Source organism: Balearica regulorum, chromosome 5, assembly GCF_011004875.1.
Source record: "Balearica regulorum gibbericeps isolate bBalReg1 chromosome 5, bBalReg1.pri, whole genome shotgun sequence".
NCBI classification, from domain to species: domain Eukaryota; kingdom Metazoa; phylum Chordata; class Aves; order Gruiformes; family Gruidae; genus Balearica; species Balearica regulorum.
The window spans coordinates 6,633,050-6,653,048 of record NC_046188.1 but is presented as its reverse complement, the minus strand read 5'-3'; the positions used below and the strand labels follow the sequence as shown (position 1 = coordinate 6,653,048).

The following is a 19,999-nucleotide window of genomic DNA, read 5'->3' as shown; positions in this document are numbered from 1 at the left end:
CCACAGCTTACAGGGCGGACAGAAGACAGTGCATTTGGTTTATAGCTACTTCTGAAGATTTTTTTTCCAGGGCAATACAGAAACAGCTGTGTGATTTCCCTTTTTAAAGTCAAATCTTTGCTAGTGTTAGTCTACAGTGTCTCCGTGCTAGAATTGTACCATGCAACCCCAATCAGAATGATATCTTATTGTTTAAAATCACACTTGCCACTCAGAGCTTGAGACAATAGAGTTTATCTGAATTCACACCAGTCACTTTACTTCCAGTGTGATTTGCTAATCTTGAGCATGTTGCTCACACTGACAGCTTTGGCTGCAGACCTCCAAAAGGACACCCCTGTCCCTGGTCTACCCCACTGTGCTGAGAAGCCCATCTCTGAAGGGCCACAGGGAGCTGACATTGAACAGCATGGACTCAGGCAGCAGCAAGATAGCTTCCAGAAATAGATCTAGACTGGAGTGAGGATTAGGGTGGCAATTCCCTGGGAAGATAACACAAATGGAAATGCTGGATGCTACTTCTAAGACTCTTCATCTTGCAGTGTGGACTTACCCTGAATTTCCCCCCCCCTTTGCATGGAGAGAGTGGAAACATGGTAAGTTTTCAAACCCAAGCATAAGCATGCTGGAGCTGGAGAGGGCCTGAAGCATACCTGGGGATTCTGTGACATAAAGATCTGTTGCAGCAACAGGCAAAGAGCCAGGGTGGGGTGAAGTCGTCTGGCTGGGGCAATCACTCTTCACTTCATAGCTTGACTTGTCACATCACGAGAGAGGTCCTTCTGCAAGACAGTAGACTTCTTTCTTTGACCTGTCAGTGCCGGAGCTCCATGCAGTGCAAGAGTGATCCCGTACCATTTACCTGACTTTGTCTCCTCATCTGTGAAAGAATGGCAAGGATACTGGTCCCCAGCACACCCGGGAAGTGTCACAGATCCTGCCCTGTAGTTTCTCCTTTGCTATAACTCATGCCACTGCTGCTCTCACAAACAGCAAGGATCCCTGACAGTTCCCATCACCTCTAAGCACACATTACTTCTGTGAGAGAGTAAGCAAGCAAATACAATGGCACAACACCAAAAACAAACAAACAAACCCAAAAAAAGGCACACAGACACCTGCTGTGAGTTTATTTTGACAAGTGTCATTTAGATGCAATAAGCTGTCATCATCTCTCTGGTGTGGCTGCAAACAGAAAGGAGCCAACTGGGTAAACAAACCCAGGTACTTGGGAGCAGAGTGCGGGTTGGGGGGCCGGTGGAGAGAGCGGGGAATGGGGAGCTTTTAGGATGCGCTTTGCCGTGGGCTGTCTTTCCCCTCTCCGCCAAGCCTGGAGGTGCAGGAGGAGCTGCGCCGCTCCGTGGGATGCTCTAGAGAGGAGGGGATGCAGAGGAAGGGGGATGCGCGCTGCGTGGGGGAGCGCAGGAGAGGAGAGGGGGGCGGGTGCCTGCCTGGAAGGGGGCATTTCTTCCCTTATACACACAAGCCGATGCCTACCCTGCTGAAGCAGTTAAACGGGGGAGAGCAGCAGCCAGGCTGGCAGATTCCTGCCCTGTGATATGCCAGCCACAGGGTGACGCAAGGGCTGGAAGGCTCCAACTAAACAAGCCATTTTCACCTGCGTAATAAGCGCTAGTGGAGATACAGCAACAGCAGCAGCAGCGGCTCCGAGTCTCCGCAGCCGGCCAGACACCAGCGCGGCCGCAGCACCATCCAGCCCTCGGCGGCCACCGCAGCTTTTTCGGTGGTTCCCGCCGCAGCCCGAGAGCCGGAGACCAGCGGCTGCCTTGCAAGCAGCATGTCAGCCCCGCCGGACCCCCAGGACCTGCTGCTGGCGGGCACTGGGGTGCACTGGGCTGCGGACGGAGCGGACCAGTATGCAGCTGGGGCTCCGCTGCGGGATGGAGATGGGGCTCAGCAGCGGGAACAGCTGGTTTTCGGCTCCGCCAGGGAACACCCGCCCGTTGCCATGGCGACTGCATCCCCAGGTAAAAGGCGAGGGGTACCCAGGGATGCTCAACAAAGGGGGCCTGGCAGCAGCATCTCCTGGTTGTCTCATCCCCGTCCCTTCCCTGGTTCGTCTCCCAGCCTGGCTGCTTGGAAACATTACTAACGAGTTAGTGAGTTCATCTAGGAAAACAGAAAATAATGAGCAATTGCGGCCTTTGCAAATAATCTTTTTTGCTGATGTGGGGGAGGGGGGATGCAGGACCCAGCCAAGTTCCCTAAAGCTCTTTGCAGTTTGGTAGGCACTGGGCATCCAGATTTCAGTTAAATGTTAGAGGGCATTTGATTTCACCTGACTTGATGGGGCTCTGTCCTCATTTGTTGTACACCTGTACACATCTGGAGTGACAGATCTCAAAGGAGCTACTTCAGATGTTCCCTGTGCACCTGGAATTCCTGCATGGCCCCTTCTGTTATTTCCACACGTAGCTTTTAATGGAGTGCCTGTTCTGAAGTGTTACATATTTTCTGCATGCTTTTGAGACATGTCCACTTAATCATGGACTTTTTAGTTGCTGTGTTTTCCTCCTTTTGCCTTTTTAGGTGCATTTGACTTAAGGTGCATTTAGTTTAGCTAGGGTCTGCCGTTCATTGATTTTCATTTTACTTTCGGGGTGTACTTGATTTCTCTTGGTTTAGAGTTCATTTCTTTAGTGGATGTATTAAGAGCAAGTGTATATCTGTTAATGAACCCCAGAAGCCTTCAGTGTCCAGTAGCTCCCGGTAGAAATGTTTGGGGAAAAAAGACTCTATTTCCTTCTTGGTGACACTTCCCTACTTTCTTTCCCATTGCTTCCTGTCAAAGAACTCAAATAACCAAATAACTGAGGTCTTGGGAAGCTGATGGATCCTGTCTAGACTCCTCTTCACTGGGAAGTAGATGTTTCCATTATACAGCCTGACAGCATTAAACTTGTCTTGAGTAAGTTGAGGGTCAGGGCTTGGGACTGGAATCGGTCTCCATTATGCAATAGCTGCAGGAGCATTAGGAACTGCATTTTTGGGCTGAGTCCTTTCTAATCCCTTCCAGTCAATCAGCACAAAGAGTAGCTGGCCAGAAACAACACGGTCTGCGTGACTACATGTATTATTCCACTCATACCCATCTGTATGTTTTTTTCAGGGTCTGAGTGTGCAGCTGTGCATGTGTGTGCTCTCAACATGGATGTTTCCCTGGTGCTTTTCTGTCTGCTTGATGCTACTGAGTTCAGTAGTAAAATGGGATCTAACGCCCATCGGCTGATGTGGGAAATGTTTTGCTGTTTTGTAGCTTTGGGCAGGCAGCAAATCTGCTGATGTGCTGCTCATTCGCTGATCTGAGTGGTAGGTTGTGAAACGTGACTTTTTACTGGAGAGAGGCAGATGGCTTGTAATGTAAGGCTGTTCTAGGTGCAGGGGGTGTGTGTGTGAAGAGGGACAGGATTGAGGTCCCCAGCTAGGGTTGCTTCAACAGTATAATGACATGAAAAAGGGGGAAAGGATCTTGTGAGCTTTTGTTGTTCACTGATGGATAAAAATATGGCCATGCTGAATCTTAATGTACAGAACAAAGAGGGGTGGTCTCTTAAATTGTGTAAATCCCCATTAAGTTGAATGACTGTGATACTGCTTACGTATAATGAAGGCTTCGTCAGGCTTAACCTGGTCTGTAAATTCAGGCTTATAGAATGCAGAATAGACAGAATGAAAGAATGAAAGGAAGAAAGAGAAGAAAAGGAAAGAAGAAATAAAAGGAAAAAGAGAAGCAATAAAAATATTTTTTGGCTTTTTGAATCCTCTGCAAAGGGGCTTTAGACATGTTTGTTTGCATGTGTCAAACTCTGGCAAGGTGGAGATAAAGTGAGCAATACAGATCTTTTTTGGTGTTTGCTAGCTGTGGATTGACAGTCTGTCAAATTAGCAATATCATAAGAGTAGTAATATATTTTAAACATTTCCCATTTTATTCTCCCTGTTTAATAAAATAACTGTTATGTAGTGCTGTGTGTGTCTAGCCGACCACAGCAGACAGAGCAGCATCCCAACCAGTGCAGTCCTGCGCATGCAGTCTCCTTTTCTGTTTGTGGCTGCAGCACCTGTATTTCTGTTCCACATTACCTCAACAGCTACAGCTCCTGATCCTTTCACCAGGGGAAGTAAATAATTTCCCTGCTGTCTCCATGCGACTAAATATTCTTAAGTTGCTGAATAAGAGGTCTGTCATATTGCTGAATATCTAAACCTGTCAAGTATTTCATAAAGCTCTTTAATTTTCCTGCTCTGAGGGGGATTCCTGCGTATTCCTAAGCTGTAGGAATGGACCCAGCGGGAGATACCTAGCTCCAGCAACTTACAACACTGCCATAAACTGCCATAAACTTAAAAGACTCCCTATACAATGGAGTGCCTGGGGACACTTCAGACCGGGAACAATGCATCCAAACAAGAGTGAACTGGACAGTATGTTTTCCAGGTAATTTCCCAACACATCCCATATCTTCCTCCACACCTCTCAGAGCAGTTTTTTTTGGTGAAAAACATAGTTATGCTCTTTGAGGCAAGAACAGGGTTTGGAGACTGAGAGATTCTCCCAGCATGAAAATAACTGAAAATAAATGGTGGGAATTTATCACAAGTTGTACAGAAGTTTTCTTATACAACCTAAAAATTTGCAAACTTTCCCTCATCTCAGCTTTTGTTTTAAGTTTGAAAACCAGCCAGGGATTGTTGAAAGGTTCGGGAATATTTTCAAGCTGGCCATGGGCCCGGCTTTGAGCCAAACTGGCTTTGTGTCAAAACCTTGTGAGTGGTTTCTGAATGATGAAAAGAAATGGATTTCACTCCCCGTTCTTCAGATCAACCAAAATCGGCAATGATTGGGACTGCAGAAAAATTCCCACAAGGAGTGGAATGCTCGGAGATTTCTCAAGAAAAATCAGGGCAATAAGGAGTTGCAGATCCCACATCTGTTTCTCCTCCTGCAGAGCAGGAGTGAAGATAGACTTCAGTAGCTTCTGGGCAGGGACAAAGCAGTTTCTCTTGCTTTTTATATTTGCTGAAAATGCTTTTCTCCCTCAAATGGAGTGTTTCGCTCCTTCCCAAAGATGACTTTGGTTCAGGGTGAGAGCAGCTTGCAGGCAGCTCTTGCAAGGACTGGAGACTGAAGCAGTCCTGAAAGGCTGGTGAGCAGTTGCATGTTGGTGAAGAGAGCCCCATGTCACCCAACACACCATCTGGTCACATATTCTGTTATTTATTTTTATACATCAACAGTGATTAAAATTCCTTGAAAAGAATTATTTCCAAAAATATTACACAGTCTACCAGGCATCTCCCAGGATAAATACATATGGTTTCCTTCAGAGAAATGGCAAAATGTAAGAATGGACTGTACCTCTATAGTGCAGGTGTGCTTAGGGGGAAAAAGAGGGGGAAAAGGGCAGGAACTCATACGAATGGTGATTCCTGTGTCAGGATCTGGGAAGCTGTATGCAGCCTTGTGCATTTGTGGGTATCTGTAGGGTGATTTATAGGCAGCAGTGGTACAGGCAGCCCCTACATCCATGTAGCTAAGACTGAGAGAGCTGCCAGTGAGCCCTGCCTGCTGATACTCATGCCAGGATGCTCTTTGCCTTCAGGCTGGCCACAGCAGTCAGGACATCCCTGGCAATCCTGACCCATTTCCAGCTGCCTCCAAAGACAGGTCGCAGGTAGGATTCAGCTGCCCAAAGGAGAAGTGGCCAGTGCCACAGGAGATGGCATTAATAACTGGGACGTGTCTATGGGGACACAACGGGATGGCAAATATGGCCTATGGGAACCCTTCTGGAACAGCAGCCAGAGGCTAGTTGGGATTCCCCCGGGGTGCCTCAGTGGCACGAAAGTCCTATGATTATGGGACTGAACACACCCATGTGGTATGTGCCAGCAAGGCAAGGTGGGAAGGAGGAACTACAAGCTGCTTGGATGAGGCGGATTTGTTGAGGAACAGCCTCTGCCTGCCAAGGAGCAGTGAGATACCAAATCCCAGGAGTGTTTTATGCTCTGCTGGGTGTAGATGTAGCACACAAGACCGTGAGTGGTCCTGGCTTCTGCTGCTCCGTGACAAGGACGGACTCTCTAGGCTCAGTGCTTTTAGTAAAGCCATTTTTAAAAAACCTTTCTAATTCACATGATTCATAGAGGTTGAGCTTGAAAATGTGTGCTGTGTACCCACATGCTCTCACTACGAACTAACCCACCAACCCCCTGCCAGCAAGGGACTGCAGTGAGGTGCTCCTAGCATAAGCCTGTGTTTGTACTGATAATGCTTCACCTCTAAATCTCAGTTTATTGTTTCTCTCCAGTTACTGGAGAGGGTGAGTTACTGGCAGCTTTACACCTCAACATGAGAGAGGTGTTTAATGGTTTTCAAGGCAGCTTGACAGCCCTGTGGTTCACCTGGGTGGAGAGAAGTGGGTATGAACGTGAATGTCTGCACTGCTTGGGTTTGGCACTGACACTTTTTGGAGAATTCAGAGCACAACCAAATGCAGCATGTTCCCCAAGGCCAATGGGAACACGCTGCATTTGACCTTCCCACCCCTTCCCAAGTATTGCTTTAGCAAGAGGTCCCCCTCCCTAAGCATCCGTGGCAATGTACTGCTCAAGGCCATGTGCACTGTAAAGGCCAAGATCCAAAACCTGATTTATTAAGTTAAGTTATTTATTAAGTTATTAAGTAGAAGGAGTCTTGATAGGGTGGATTCACTGACTTAAGCATGTGCCACAGGGGAGCCGGAGCAGCTGTTTGGAAATACGTCCTCAACTGTCAGACAATCTTGCTCAGATTTAGCCAACTGAGGCCAGATTTAGTCTCACTTTGGAAGAGTACATATTCATACCAATTCTATTATTGACATTTTAGTCTTTCCTGATTTAGAAAATTAAATTTAATTTTTCTGTGTTCCCTGGATTAGTCCTTCAAAACCTCTGACATACTGGTGTGAAGTGAAGGCAATGGAGATCATTTGGTGGAGGCTCTCCCCACTCCCTGCGGTTTTGTGGGTGCAAGCAAATTTTGCAGAGGGATAGAACCACAGTGGATTTCTTCTTGGATCCTTCTTTTCCTGTAATTCTCATGAAGCTTGACAAAGTGGCCATTTTGTCCCAGCTCACAATCAGTCATCTAAAAAAATTCCTATTGAAATACCATCATTCATTCCCACTTGGGTAAAGTAGGAGCAATGGCTCCTGTTGGGCTCCTCCAGCAAGTGCTCTGCATCTGGGGGTGAAAAGTGCTATTGGAGGTGTTTAAAATGTCCTGGTTTAAAATCTGTACAGAGATCTAGTTCTCAGCTCTACACAGATCAGAATGCAGCTGTCTCTGCCCTGTTCCCCGGAGGGATGCAGGTAGCTCCATCCCCACTTTGACTTCCATGCTGATGAAATTTCTTCCGCCTTCAGGGCTGCAAATGGATTGAGGAAGAGGATGAGGCAGATGAAAGAGCAGAGTAGTACCAGGAAGGGTGACTCACCTGCCTTATTCTAGTCTTCATCGCTCAGTAATGAAATGTTTTATTTATAGGCAAGGAACTGAGGAGGAGAGGCTGGGGAGGAGGAGAACAGCATGGAGGGGAGAGGCTTTGGATGTCCCAGTTGCGGCAAGCATTGGGTTTTTTTGTGTTGCAGTATTTCCTGGGCTGCAAGTCTCCCCTGGGCTGGGTGGTTCACTGTTCTAAGGGTCCTGGGAGGCACATCTGCCTCCTTTTTTTCTGCAGCTCTAGAAATGCCATTCAATGACATGTCTTACACCTTATTTCCCCCTCCAAAACTGTAGTGTGCAGTACGTGCACACTGAGCGTGTGCCCTCAGTCTGCCGGGTGATAGTGACCCCAGCAAATGCCTGTGTGCTGCCTCTGGCTCAGTCCTCCTGGAAAAGTTTGGGCAGATCCCACAGCTCTGTTTATCATGCCTTCATAGACTGTCCCACGAAAGGATGCTGGCCCAACTGTGTGGCCTGGATTGACCCGCGATGCTCAGGACTACCGTTTGGCTCTGCTTTAGGCCCTGAGACCTGATTTGGCCTCAAGACCTACCTATTTCATGCATGCGTTTTAGCTCAAAGTTCCTGAAGTACCCAAGGAGTTGTGCTGCAGGTCCACATCATCAACAGGGAATGGAGGTTTTTAAATGGGTGACTTCTTAGGAATTTGCCTCACTTTCCCTCCTAAGTTGTTGGTACCTCTAAAATGGGCCAAGCACACACTAAACCTTTTTCATTTTTAAGATAACATTTATGTCCTTGTGTCTGTTTTTCATGTTGTGTTCTCCTACTGCCAGATCAAGGCTGCTTACAAAATTCTGGGGGTTCTTGTTTTTCTTGGGTTGTTTGTTGTTTTTTTCAAAAGAAAAGAAGGCCGTCACATAGCAAACCATGTTTCAAGTAATGAAGCATAATTTGTAATTAGTTTTCTATTTTAGGGAAAGTAAATATATGTGCTGCTGTAGACTTGGCATGATTCAGCACGCACGAACACACCCCACATGTAGTATTCTGGTTTTTTAAGACACTTCTGATTTATGGTCAGCCTGTTCCTCTAAGAAACCCTGTACCTTCAACAGTGAGAATAAATTCTTGGCACTCACCTGCAAGACAAGACTTGATATAGAGAGGACCTTAATCACCTATTTCAGTCCTCCTTGTTTCAATAAAGTATTTAAGATCCTAATTATACGGAACATAAGCACATTCTTAAGTGCTTTAAAAAATTAGGATGGTCTTAAGCATGTGCATAAAGGTGAGCATGTGTTTTGCTGAATTTAGGGATAAATGAAATAGAAGATATATCATGGATAAATTGTCTTTATTACCCATTAGACCAAACTGCTTCAGGTCACTTGTCTGTAAAATGGAGGCACCAGCACTTATCTATCTCATTACAGCACTGTGGAAATTAACATTTAAAGACATTGAAAACTTGGAATGAAAATCATTATAACGTTGTTGTTGTTTATTTTGATCTATTGTGTGTGTCCAGGTGAGACTAAAAATTGTTGGAAATTACTATTGCCTTCATAAGGCTGTCTCTTTCAAATACTAAAGTATTATCTCATAAGCATTGGCTTTATACTTTAATATTCCTTAAAAGTGGGGTTTTCCATCTTTATTTAAATAACAGCTGCTAAAAGAGTTCTTTGACTATTTCTTTCACTGCTGTAATGAGACACCTGCCCTTGATACAGCCTTCAATTATCATGAGATCTCATATCAGAAAAGGTAGCTGGTTCTTCAGAGATTATTTTGACACAATTGCCGTTAACAGCTGCAGCTTTCCCAACATCTCCTTCGTGTAGCAGTGACTCCCGTCCCGGATGCAGTGCTGCAGTGGGGTGTTTGCTTGGGTACAGGTGAGGATGAAGTGCGGGAGGATGCTTATGGGAGGATGCTTGCTGAAGGATGCTTTTTGCGCCGGAGTGACTCTGCAGAACCGCAGAGTTATGTCAGCTCAAAGCTTTACTTTGCCATTCAGAGCATGAATTATGTCTTATTTTTCAGCAGTGCTGAATTTATTAACTGCAGCTGATTTATTGTTGGTAGCTTTAAAGACACTGAAGGGCTTGTTAACCATGGCCAGTAAAAAGCAAATGTATGGGACAGCCTTGTCAGGCTGGAAACCTTCCTGCTCCCAGCCCCTGGGGATCTTGTGCTTCTCTTGTCTCTGAGGTTTTTTTCTGTGCAAATATCAGCCCATGTCTTGAGCGCACATGCAGGCATCCCTGGGTGAACCCTGTGGCCAAGGAGGAGGACTGTGGTGTCAGGGCACAGCCTCTGGTCACGGGGCTGGACAGGAGCTCCTCGCTGCTAGATCTGAATGACATCCCCAACCAAAGAGCCTGAAAATCCTCACCCTGTGCAGCCTCTGCAGCACAGCTGTGCAGAGAGGCACTGCAGACAGCCCGAGCTGTCAGAGTTTGTAGTGCTTTTCTTCTGCTGGGCCTGGCCCCTGCTCCTAAAAGCACTTGAGGGTACCTGTAAAGGAATTGGAGATACAGACTGCATTTATGGCTATCAATCAGCAAGGGAGTTTTGCCTTTTTCAGGCCTAATCATGCCCATCAACTTGGAGGTAGCAAGGCTGATGCAGGGAAGATGCCTACACCCACCAAAAGACAGCATTTTGCATGCCAGGGAGGTGGGGACCCCCTCACACCATATAGGTCCCAACACGCACATAGCCAGCAGAGCAGCTTTGCTTGGAAATGCTGTTAATCCCAAACTCATTGGCAGAGCAAAGGGCTAGATCCTGAGCAAAGCCTAAAAGTCACTCTTAAGTCTGCCACCACTGTGTGGGTGTTCACCCACATTTGGGTCAGCGGCATCCCCCTCCCTGTGTGAGGAACGTGCACCGAGGCCGCAGCCGGAGCAGGAGGTGAAAACCTGCAGCAGGCAGACCCGGAGGTCACAGCGTCTCATCTCCACTCTGATCTATGGAGCAGCATCCCCTTGTGCTTTGTGGGAGGGTGTAATGAGGTTTCATGGGTCCCATCTCTCCAGTGACTACTGATGTACAGGGTGGTCTGAATGCCAATAAGTCTTAATTAGGTCTTTCCCTTGATGTCCTTAATTGAGAGGCAAAAGCGATGCACTTGCTGCTCATATGCGTAGGACATGTTTTGCATTTCAGGATATTTTCATTCCTGTTGACTTCAGCAATGAAGCGCAATGCAACACACTGGAAATTAAATGTGCTCTTCAGCTGAACAGGAGGCTTAACTGCTCTGTGTGCAGGTGTAGCTGTATGGTATGAACAGTAATCATGTTATTTGCAGACTGATTGTAGTAAAAAGGGAAATGCCTTCTCCCATCCCTTATAAAAGTTATAAAAACTTATATCCTAATTTTGCTCACCATTTTTTCATCTTCTGGTTAGTGCTCATCTGTGTCTTAGGACGTACCATGTTTGTCACTTTGCTGATTTTTTTTTCCTTTTTATTACAAAGGTTTATATCTTCGGTAAACATCATTGACCAAATAGATGCTCTAAACTGCAATATTGCTGTGCACTAAACTTTAATTGAGACAGTTGCCTTTGACGTGGGGCTAACCTAAACCTAAGGCTGATTCCTCTCTTTTGCAGCTTTTGCAGTTCTTTAAAAAAGTCATAATGCAGCATTCACGTTTCTCTACTGCTGTATTCTGTACTGCTCTAGCAAAAGTATCACTGTAGTTGAATATAGAATTGATTTCTCAGAGCCTCCTGGTTATCCTGAAAGTCTGTGTATATAATCTGTGATTCTCAGACTAAAATTAGTTTGTAGGAAAGGTGTTGGGCCCAAAGGTGCAGCTCCAAGATGATGTGTGAGAATCAGAAATCCCAGAGGCTTCAACCTCTTCTGAACACGTTGTTTATGAAAGAAAATAAGATTTTGGATCCTCTGTGCAGTAGCTCTGTTTATCACTTTCACTAAGCAGAAATCCTTATATCAAAACGGCTGGTAAGTGGCATCTTGGTTACAGGCAAAATAGGATTTTTACATCACTGAACAATTTGGAGTAGATCTTTAGTAGGTGGTATCTAATTCTCTACTTAAAAAGTTTTGTGTGTGTGTGTAACGTGGGTATGTTGCATACAGGATTGAAAAGTCAAGCAGGCAAATAATTGGTCGCATGCACAGATGTGGAGTCACTGAGTAAGAAGTGGGTTACTTTTATATGGGTGAAATAGGAACTCTCCCTTTGAAAATGCACACCTGTCTCTGCTGATGCCAGGAAAAAGGACCAAAGTTCCTGAAATATCAATTTTTTGAGAAACTTGCCTTCAGACAAGAAAATCTTTCAACAAGAGATACACAGATTAAAATAATATTTTAAAAAATAGTCAAAATTTTAGAAAGCAGTGTATATATTTTCAAATTATTCCCAAATCAATTCATATGTTTCCCCTGATTTGGTGGGCAGCAGTTTAGAAATGTACTGTATCCACATTTGGTTTTATAGTAGGACATTTATTCCAAATACACATAAATTTAAATTCTGGCCTGCAAAGTTCTCAATTCTATTTTAGAATTGCCATGTCATGCACATTTTTTCTGTTGTTTTTTTTTCTTCTTTTTTTTCTTTTCTTTTCTTTTTCCTACTCTAAAAAATACCACTGGAAATTATGGTGGATCATCTGAGCAGCTATCATAGTAAAAGCCAGTTGCCATTTTTGGAATTTTTTTTTCCTCCAAAGTCTTTCTGACATTAGCCTTTATAATTCAGTTGCTGTGTGGTAGAAGTTCAGGTCAGAGCTAAGGAGACAGGCTTGGGGATTTATGCTGTGTAAAATATATGCAATCTGCTCTCACTTTGAACGTGGTAAACAGACCATGTATAATCCCTGGAATATTTGGTAGATCTGCCAGGCCATGAAGATGGCATTTGTAATATTCGTCTAGCTCCATGTACTTTTACATGGTTGTCCGTCCCTATGCCATCCAAACTCTATTCAAAAGCAACCTGAGGAGAGAGGGCTGAACAAAGAGTGAGAAGAAAATATATCATTCCTGGTAGGAGATTTCAGAGTTTGGGCTTCTTTTTTTCCCCCCTCTCTCTCTGCTGTTGCTTTTTAATTAATCGTTCTTGTAACCTAGTTTAAATTGAGCATCTAGCATGCTAGATGTTTTGCAGATGAATCATACTGTGCAATGCACTTATGCATATCTGCTGTGCAAGTACATTGTCAGCTTGTATTTGATAACCTACCAGCAAACAAGATTTTTTTTCTGGAAGCTTGGGATACTAGCATCGTTCTCCAAGTGAGAATAATGCAACCACTGTTAATAAATCAACCTGGGTCCGAGGATGTTTCACCATTTTCACTGCCTCCTTGATTAGCATTATCCTCAGAGGTATAAATTAAAGAGGAAAATATATAATCTGGGAAGCTTTCCAGCATCATCTTTGAAAATGTGAGCTCGATGCTTTACTGAGATTTCTTTGGTGGAGGAATGCTAATAGCAGTGCTGAAGATGTGCTCTGATTGCACCCTAAAGAGTAGGAAGGTGCACAGAATAGCTTCATTTCTTTTTCCTTTGTCATCAAGATAATTTCTAATGTGATCTGCACAGGATGAATCTCAAACTGTTTCTACACAGTTCTGTGAACTGGTCCCAGAAGTGCAGCTTTGGTCGCTCCCTTTTCTACTACTTGTTCTCTTAGTCTGACATCTGCATAAAATATGTTACATGTTTTCCCATCTCAGCCTGCAGATAATTGCCTGCAGCTGCTAGCAGTGAGTGGACACGGTCCCTCTGCTATATCGGTCAAAGCCTGAGCTTCAGCAATAAGGATTTCAGGAATTTCTTCTGACTGTTCCTACGAGGTATCATCACAGCCGAGTGGTAACTCCTGACGCCTTCCTCCTTGCCAAGGCAGGAAAAATGTGCTGCAGAATGTGCTGATTTGCAAAAAAAAAAAATGTTTCACGGGGAGGGTTTGATTTTAGTGAAGTTCCAGCTGTTCTAAATGGGCAGAAAAGGGATTTTTCAGCATATCAGCAACATCTTGGAAATGGAAATGTCACATCCTCCAGCATTTTCTTAGGGGTCAGTTTTCCCTTTCCCCTGCTCATAACCCACTTGTGTCTTTGGTATTTACTGGAACTAGGAGTTTAGCAAGACTGTAGTACTTGGAGACTTGCTTTATAATGTCTCTGTGTTTCTATTTGCTTTCTCTTGGCCAGCTCTCTGCCAACATCATCCTTTGCTTTCCAAGAGACAGTGGAAGGTGCAGAATGCAAGACTAAGCTCGTGCTCCTCAGGTTGCATTTTGGGGAGGTGTAAGGAAGTAGATGCCTTTATTACTATTTTGCTGATGGGACAACTGATGGACAATGGAGTAAAGGGTCTTACAAATAGTCCCAGCAGGTGCATTTGAACTAGGTCTGGGTCTGCTGAGGCCCAGGCTGCTCCAAACGAGTCTCAGCTTCATCATCGGTGACTCAGTTTGTGGGGCCTCTCAGGCGGAGACTCCAAAAAGTCATTGCTCTCTCCTGAAAAATGTAGGACAGCTATTTTTACTTATGTGCATGAAGATAGTTGGTTTTTTTCCACCTGTTTTTCACTTTTAAACTCGTATTAAGGATTCTTAGTTATGTTTTGTAAAGGCATTCACCCTTCCAGCTGAACAACATAGAGGGAATACCATGTGTTATTTGTAGTCTCTACTGACATTGCTAAATTTGCTGAAGCAACGTGTTTCAACATTTCCAAACATTTTTCCTGTGGAGCTTTCTCTTCCATAGAAAGGTTTTCTGTTTCCGCTTGATTTGAGATGAAAAGAAAATTGAAAATAATATGAAATTTTCCCAGGGGACAGAATTTCTTTTGCAATAGCTCCACTTTCAGCTAACATCAGAAAAAACATAAACAACTGCAGTCAGTATGCTTAATTTCAACCCTGCATTTACAAGTTATTCTTTGCCGTTGCTGTCTGAAGATCAACGACATCAACACACTTTACTCTCAGCTTGAAAATACCCATTAAATCTGAGAGCTAGTGCACTAGCAAGTAGGATTTGTTAGCACCTATTTAATGCACTCACCAGGAGTGTGACCTGGGTTCTCTGTCACTGGTGAATATGAAGTTGCCTCCTGGTCCAGCCCATCTAATTGCTGCTGAACTATAATACCAAGCAGGTTCTTCTCTCTTTATGGAAGATGACTTTGCCACCACCTATCAGCTTTCCCCAACCTAGCAGCTGCCCAGTGTCCTTGGATTCAAACAATTATATAGTGCTCTCCCATTACTCACTTAAAAATGTTGCTTGCCTACTGGTGCTGAGCAAGGAAAGCCAGTGAAGACAGCAAATCTGACTCATTCTTCGTAGGCTCTATAAAAGATAACCTTTTTTTAAATGCCCTCCGCTTCTCTGTGTGATCAGGAAAGCAGTGCAGGCTTCTCTGTCAGCGAGAAGTGAAGACTTTAGAAGCCATCAGGTTCCCTTTCCTGACCTTGCACTTGGAGGTGCAATGGCGACTGCTTCCTCAGCCTTGCTGTGCTGTGTGTTTTAATCAGCATTTTAGAAAAAAAATGAGCTGTTCCAGAAGTTTTCAATCAATTTCAGACCCGTTTAGCTGGATGGCGGTAACTGCCAGAGCAGGTAAGATCTAAGGTTTCCCAGGAGTCCTCTGCTCCTGCCTGCACCTAGCACCAGGTGCCCCAGGCTTTTGTGGCCTTTAGAAATGAAAAAGCTAGATGTGAGCAAAACACCATGTTGCCTGCAGTGTTGCTTGCTCAGGTTTCTGGTCACAACTTCTCTGCTGTGCCAGGTACAAGCCAGTTCTGAGAAGATGCGTTAGAGGAGCTGGTTTCTAACCTCGTCCAACAAAGTGGAGAGGGAAAGGGGTGTTTGCTCCTGGTGCTTGGAGCAAACAGACAGGAGAAATGAGCTACACTAAAAGTCAGTGTAGGCACAAGGACAAAATGGTATAAATTGGACAAGAGCATTCAGGCAAGGGAGGAGAGGAAGTCACGATGGAGAGAAAAATGAATAACAAGAAGAAAAAATCCAAGCTACTCTCAAGGGTTTGGATTTCTCAAGTGATGGATATCTCATCAGTTTATGGAGGAAATTAGGTAATGTGATGCTTGTAGTGGTAGGGAGGTTAAGCTTAGAAGCTCAGCAGGTGCCTTCTGGTCCACTTGTCCTGCGTTCATGAGCTCTGGAGGCAGACTTTCCTAGCAAAACCATCTCCCCCACTCTTTGTTTAGTTGGCACTATTAACATAATTGCTTTTTTAAAAAAGATTTTGAATGCATTTTACTTTTTCAATTACTTCATTTACTCAACTGGAAGGGCACAAAATTGCCATTCTTCAAGGTAGAGACAAATTTGTTCAACCTTTCACCATGCCTGGAGGACTGCTGTGCCACAGCGGGACCCAGTGTGCTGGCTTTGCTCTCCATACCCTTGGAGACTGGCTGACCTCTCCCAGCTTCTACATCTTGCACTGGGAAACTACAAGGAAGACCATGTAAAACTCAGAATGATCTTGGGCATCTGTATAAATGGTCTGAATAAATAGGAAGGGTTTCAGCAGGGACAGGTTATTTCCTCAGGAAGAGCCAACTTCATAAACACAGGATAGGAAGCCACAGATGAGTCCAGCAGAGGAGGACTGGGGTGTTGAGGGTCACAAGGGAAATGCAAGCCACCGTAGGCTGCAAAGCTTGTGCTGTTTTGCTGTTGCTAACCAGCAAATGCCACGCTGAGATATGGTGACGTGGGTTTTGTGTGCATGATGCAGCAAATGGCCTGGGGAGGAGTGTGGTGTCCAGTCTGGAGCACAACACTTCAGGAGCAATGCAGAAAGTCATGCAACGCAGAGGAGAGCAACCAAGGTGATCAGAAGTCTGAGAGACATGATCAAGGAGGAAAGATTTAAAGAACTAGGTTTGTTTCAGCTAAAGGAGAGAATCACCAGGGTACAGAAAAAGAGCAGTCTTTAAGTACATGAAAGCCCAAGCGAAGAGCCTGAGTTAACCTGATCTTCAGGTCCATGGTGGGCAGGAATGGATATGGCTTCAGTTGAAACATAAGAGGTTCAGATTAGTCATTTGGAAAAAGCTTTCAGAGATGTAGACATGTAGGATAGACAAACATGGGTTGCTGGGGGGTGGGGTGGCTGCAGCTCTATTGCTGGAGGGCTGTATGGGCAGTGCAGAGGGACATTGCCCAGATGACGTAGGAAGTGGTACTGCTGCCTGAGGCCAGTGATGGAGCTAGGTGATGTCTTTCAGCCTTTCTGGCCCTATTTTTGGAGGACTGTATAAGCTGGGGTGAGGGATGGCAGCAGGAAATACATTAATTTCTTCTTTTCCCATCTTAGTTTAGTCCCTGTTCTGCTCAAACCAGCAGCTTCTTCTGTTTCCCTTTGAAAGTGTGCACCAACCATGAGTCACAGAAAAGTAGGAATGGCTGATATTTTTGTATTTCAGTGTCTTGTGATGGTAATGATTTATTTTTTTAAATAAAAATAGCTTTTTGTTTGTTTTGCAGGAAAAGCCATGCTTTCCTTGAGGGGGTGAATTGACTCCTGCAGACAAACCTAAACATAGCATTCAATGGCTTAAGTTGGACTACCAGGGCAATCTTCAGCATAAAAGAGTAGTAACAAGGATTTTTAATAAATGCAGGCTTGGCAGGGACAAGCTATAGAAGATGACAGTGCAGTGATAGTTGGAGATTGACAGCATAGTGCCTGCATCCAAGGAAGTAGGAAAGGGAAAAAGATACAGCAAGTACAGGCATATTAATTTGATCTAATTAGTATTGTTAAGAACATTAAGGTAAAAGAAAAATGGGAAAAATGCATGATTGATTTATAAATGTGGATTGTGAAGACAATCATGATAGTTTACTTTAGTAAGATACCAGTTGTTTTCTGACTGGGTTTCAGTGAAGTGTAAAACCCAGTACTACATGGAAAACTGGTGGCTGAGCTGGAGAAGGTGGAGGGCAATACAGCCACGGCGTGCTGCGAGTTACCTAAAGAGCAGACAGCTTATGCTAAAAGCAAAATGCTCAGGCAGCGCAGCTGCTGCTGGTGAGGCTCCTCAGTCAGTCTCAATGCCTATCTTATTAAACACCTTTGTAAAATATTTGGTACCAAAAGCCAGAGCAGACTATGGGAGTACGCTGGGAGTCAAGGCAAGAGGCATCTGGAGCATCTTACGGGGGAAGCTGGCTGAGCTGGGTAGTCGTGAGCTGTAGAAATACACCCTGACACCCTGCAAGGGTGTTTGGGGTGTGTTTGTTGAGGTGTATCCTCTCTGGAGTGAGGTTGTAATGCCTTTGTACAACTGCTGGTTCAGCTTCTGCTTTGACCTTGGGATTGCCACTGTCATTCAGTGCCATGGGTAACTGCACTGGTTGTGTGCAGAGTCACTATTACCCTCTGACGAAATGGTGAAAGCAGTAAGAATGACATCAGAAAAAAAAAAAAGAAATGTTAAATATTTGACACTTGGTTTCAATGTTTTCCAAAACAAAAATACATTTGTTTGGGAAAAGTATTAATTGGACAAAAAATTTCCTGAAATTACCTTTTCCAGCCAATTCTTTTAACTAGAATTTTCTGACCTCCTCAAAGGATGAGGAAATAATCAAAGAAAGTAGTTTTGAGAAATGTAGCACCTCTTCCCAGCTGTGTTAATATCAATGAGCAAACAGTGTTTCCTCAGACCAACTCATGAACCAAATTTGGAAATTATTCCCTTTGTATTTGGGCTCTATAGACTGAACATGAATATTTGAAATGTGAGCTGTACTGCTTAATTGTAGCCTCTTATAAGTCACATGATTATTTAACGAGCATCCTTGATTGGAAGAATGAGCAAACACATCTTTTATACATACTTGATTGTGCCTGTTTCAGTGCTTATTTTCTCTTGATGCTGATATATACACATTTGTCATTGGCCTTGGGAAACATTTCTTTGCCAAAAAAATCATTTCTCAAGCATTGACAGAAAATGAGATATGGATTTACCTAATATAAAATCATTTAAACTTGTAATAGCCACTGAAGAATGTTTGTGTCATCCCCTCTGTACCAAAATTAAGAACATAACACTGAGATTCACTTGCGAGATATTTGGGTGGCAGCATTGTATGTGTCCAGCTGTGGAAAATTTATTAGGTGAAGTCGGAACCAGCTTCACGAAAGGCCGATTCGATTGCTTGCTTAGGTCTGCTGTAAATTGGAGGCTTGGGGTTTTTTTTTCATTTCTTGTATGTTTAGGTTTCTCCTGGGTGTTAGCGTGGCTGTAATTCTCACCTCAGAACAAGAGTGGGTGTTGCAGCTCCAATATAGTTGCTCCAATGCCGCATCTTCTGCTGGTCTCTGGGTCTCATCCTGCATGCAGCATTAATGGGGAATCACAAGGTCCACAAAAGATCACTGTGCAAGGACACTGGTAGTTTTATCATTTGTGGTACACTGTTGCAATAATTTTTCAGAAAAGTTTGTTTATTAAGTTTGGGGAAAAAAGACTTTATCTTTCCTGACAATCTCATTAAAGCATTCAGCTACAACAGAGTTCAGAAGAGCCTTCTCTGAAGTACCTTTTCATTGGATTTAAAACTGTTTCATGGATATAAAACACAACATATGTGATCTTCCTTCTGCTCAGCAGCAAAGGCTGCTGCTGATGTAACACAGAGTCAGTGAGCTGCCTGGATTGAAAAATAATCTCCATTTTTCATGCTGTAAAGGTCAGTACGGCTGCAACAGTCCAGGATACCTGACCTACTTGATCCCTGAGGTTACAGATATTTTTTATATGGTACAAAGGTGAGAGTTAATTTGTTTGGATAGTGACTCCATGGGTACAACACACTCATTTTCTATCCCAGCAAAGATTCCTCCAAACATTGATGATTATTTCCCAGTTCAAGTGAATTTTGTAAATTCATCTTGGTGGCATGAATATTTCCAAAATTCCTTGGTCTATGTGTTGGCTTAAATTATTAAGAAGCTGTCCTTTCAAACGCCACTGCCAAGCCAGCCACAACCCCTTGAACCACAAACATAATAAAAGGCAAATTCTTTCCAAAAACACAATACTGTTTGTTGAATAGATTCTACTCACTGGCCAAAGGAATGACAGATTAAGTAAGAAAAAGGGGGAAGAAATAATAGGCTTGGGAATCCGAAGCTGAGCATGGATAAACAAGAGGGGATCGTGACAGTCTTTCAGCATGCAGATAGCACACATTTGAGAAGAAAAAATTGAGAATGTTTTGGAAAACATCTGAAAGGAGCAGTGCCAGAAGGTTGCTTCCTTTTTGATTGGACTAGTATTTTTCTTATAAAATATGAAGACCCAGTTTTCATATTTGTCAATATTTACAGACCTTTGCATGTAAGGAGAAAAATAAGGTCTCAAATAGAACTCTGTGCATGCTTAAAATAAGCTGGATATTCTGTGCTTTGCTGACTCAACCTAAATGGCCTGAGAATTTGAAGTGCTGGGAACACCTAACTCC

The 19,999-nt window shown here is 44.0% G+C and overlaps 1 protein-coding gene across 1 annotated transcript in view; it reads left to right on the top strand.

Annotated features, from left to right (window-relative positions):
• Window positions 1-1,360: 1,360 nt before the first annotated feature.
• Window positions 1,361-19,999, top strand: part of RTN1 (reticulon 1) — a 121,119-nt gene continuing 102,480 nt past the window's right edge. The window contains exon 1 of the mRNA XM_075753316.1: window positions 1,361-1,988. Coding sequence (XP_075609431.1) covers window positions 1,799-1,988 — 190 coding nt within the window. The 5' untranslated portion in view covers window positions 1,361-1,798. The remainder of the gene's footprint in view (window positions 1,989-19,999) is intronic.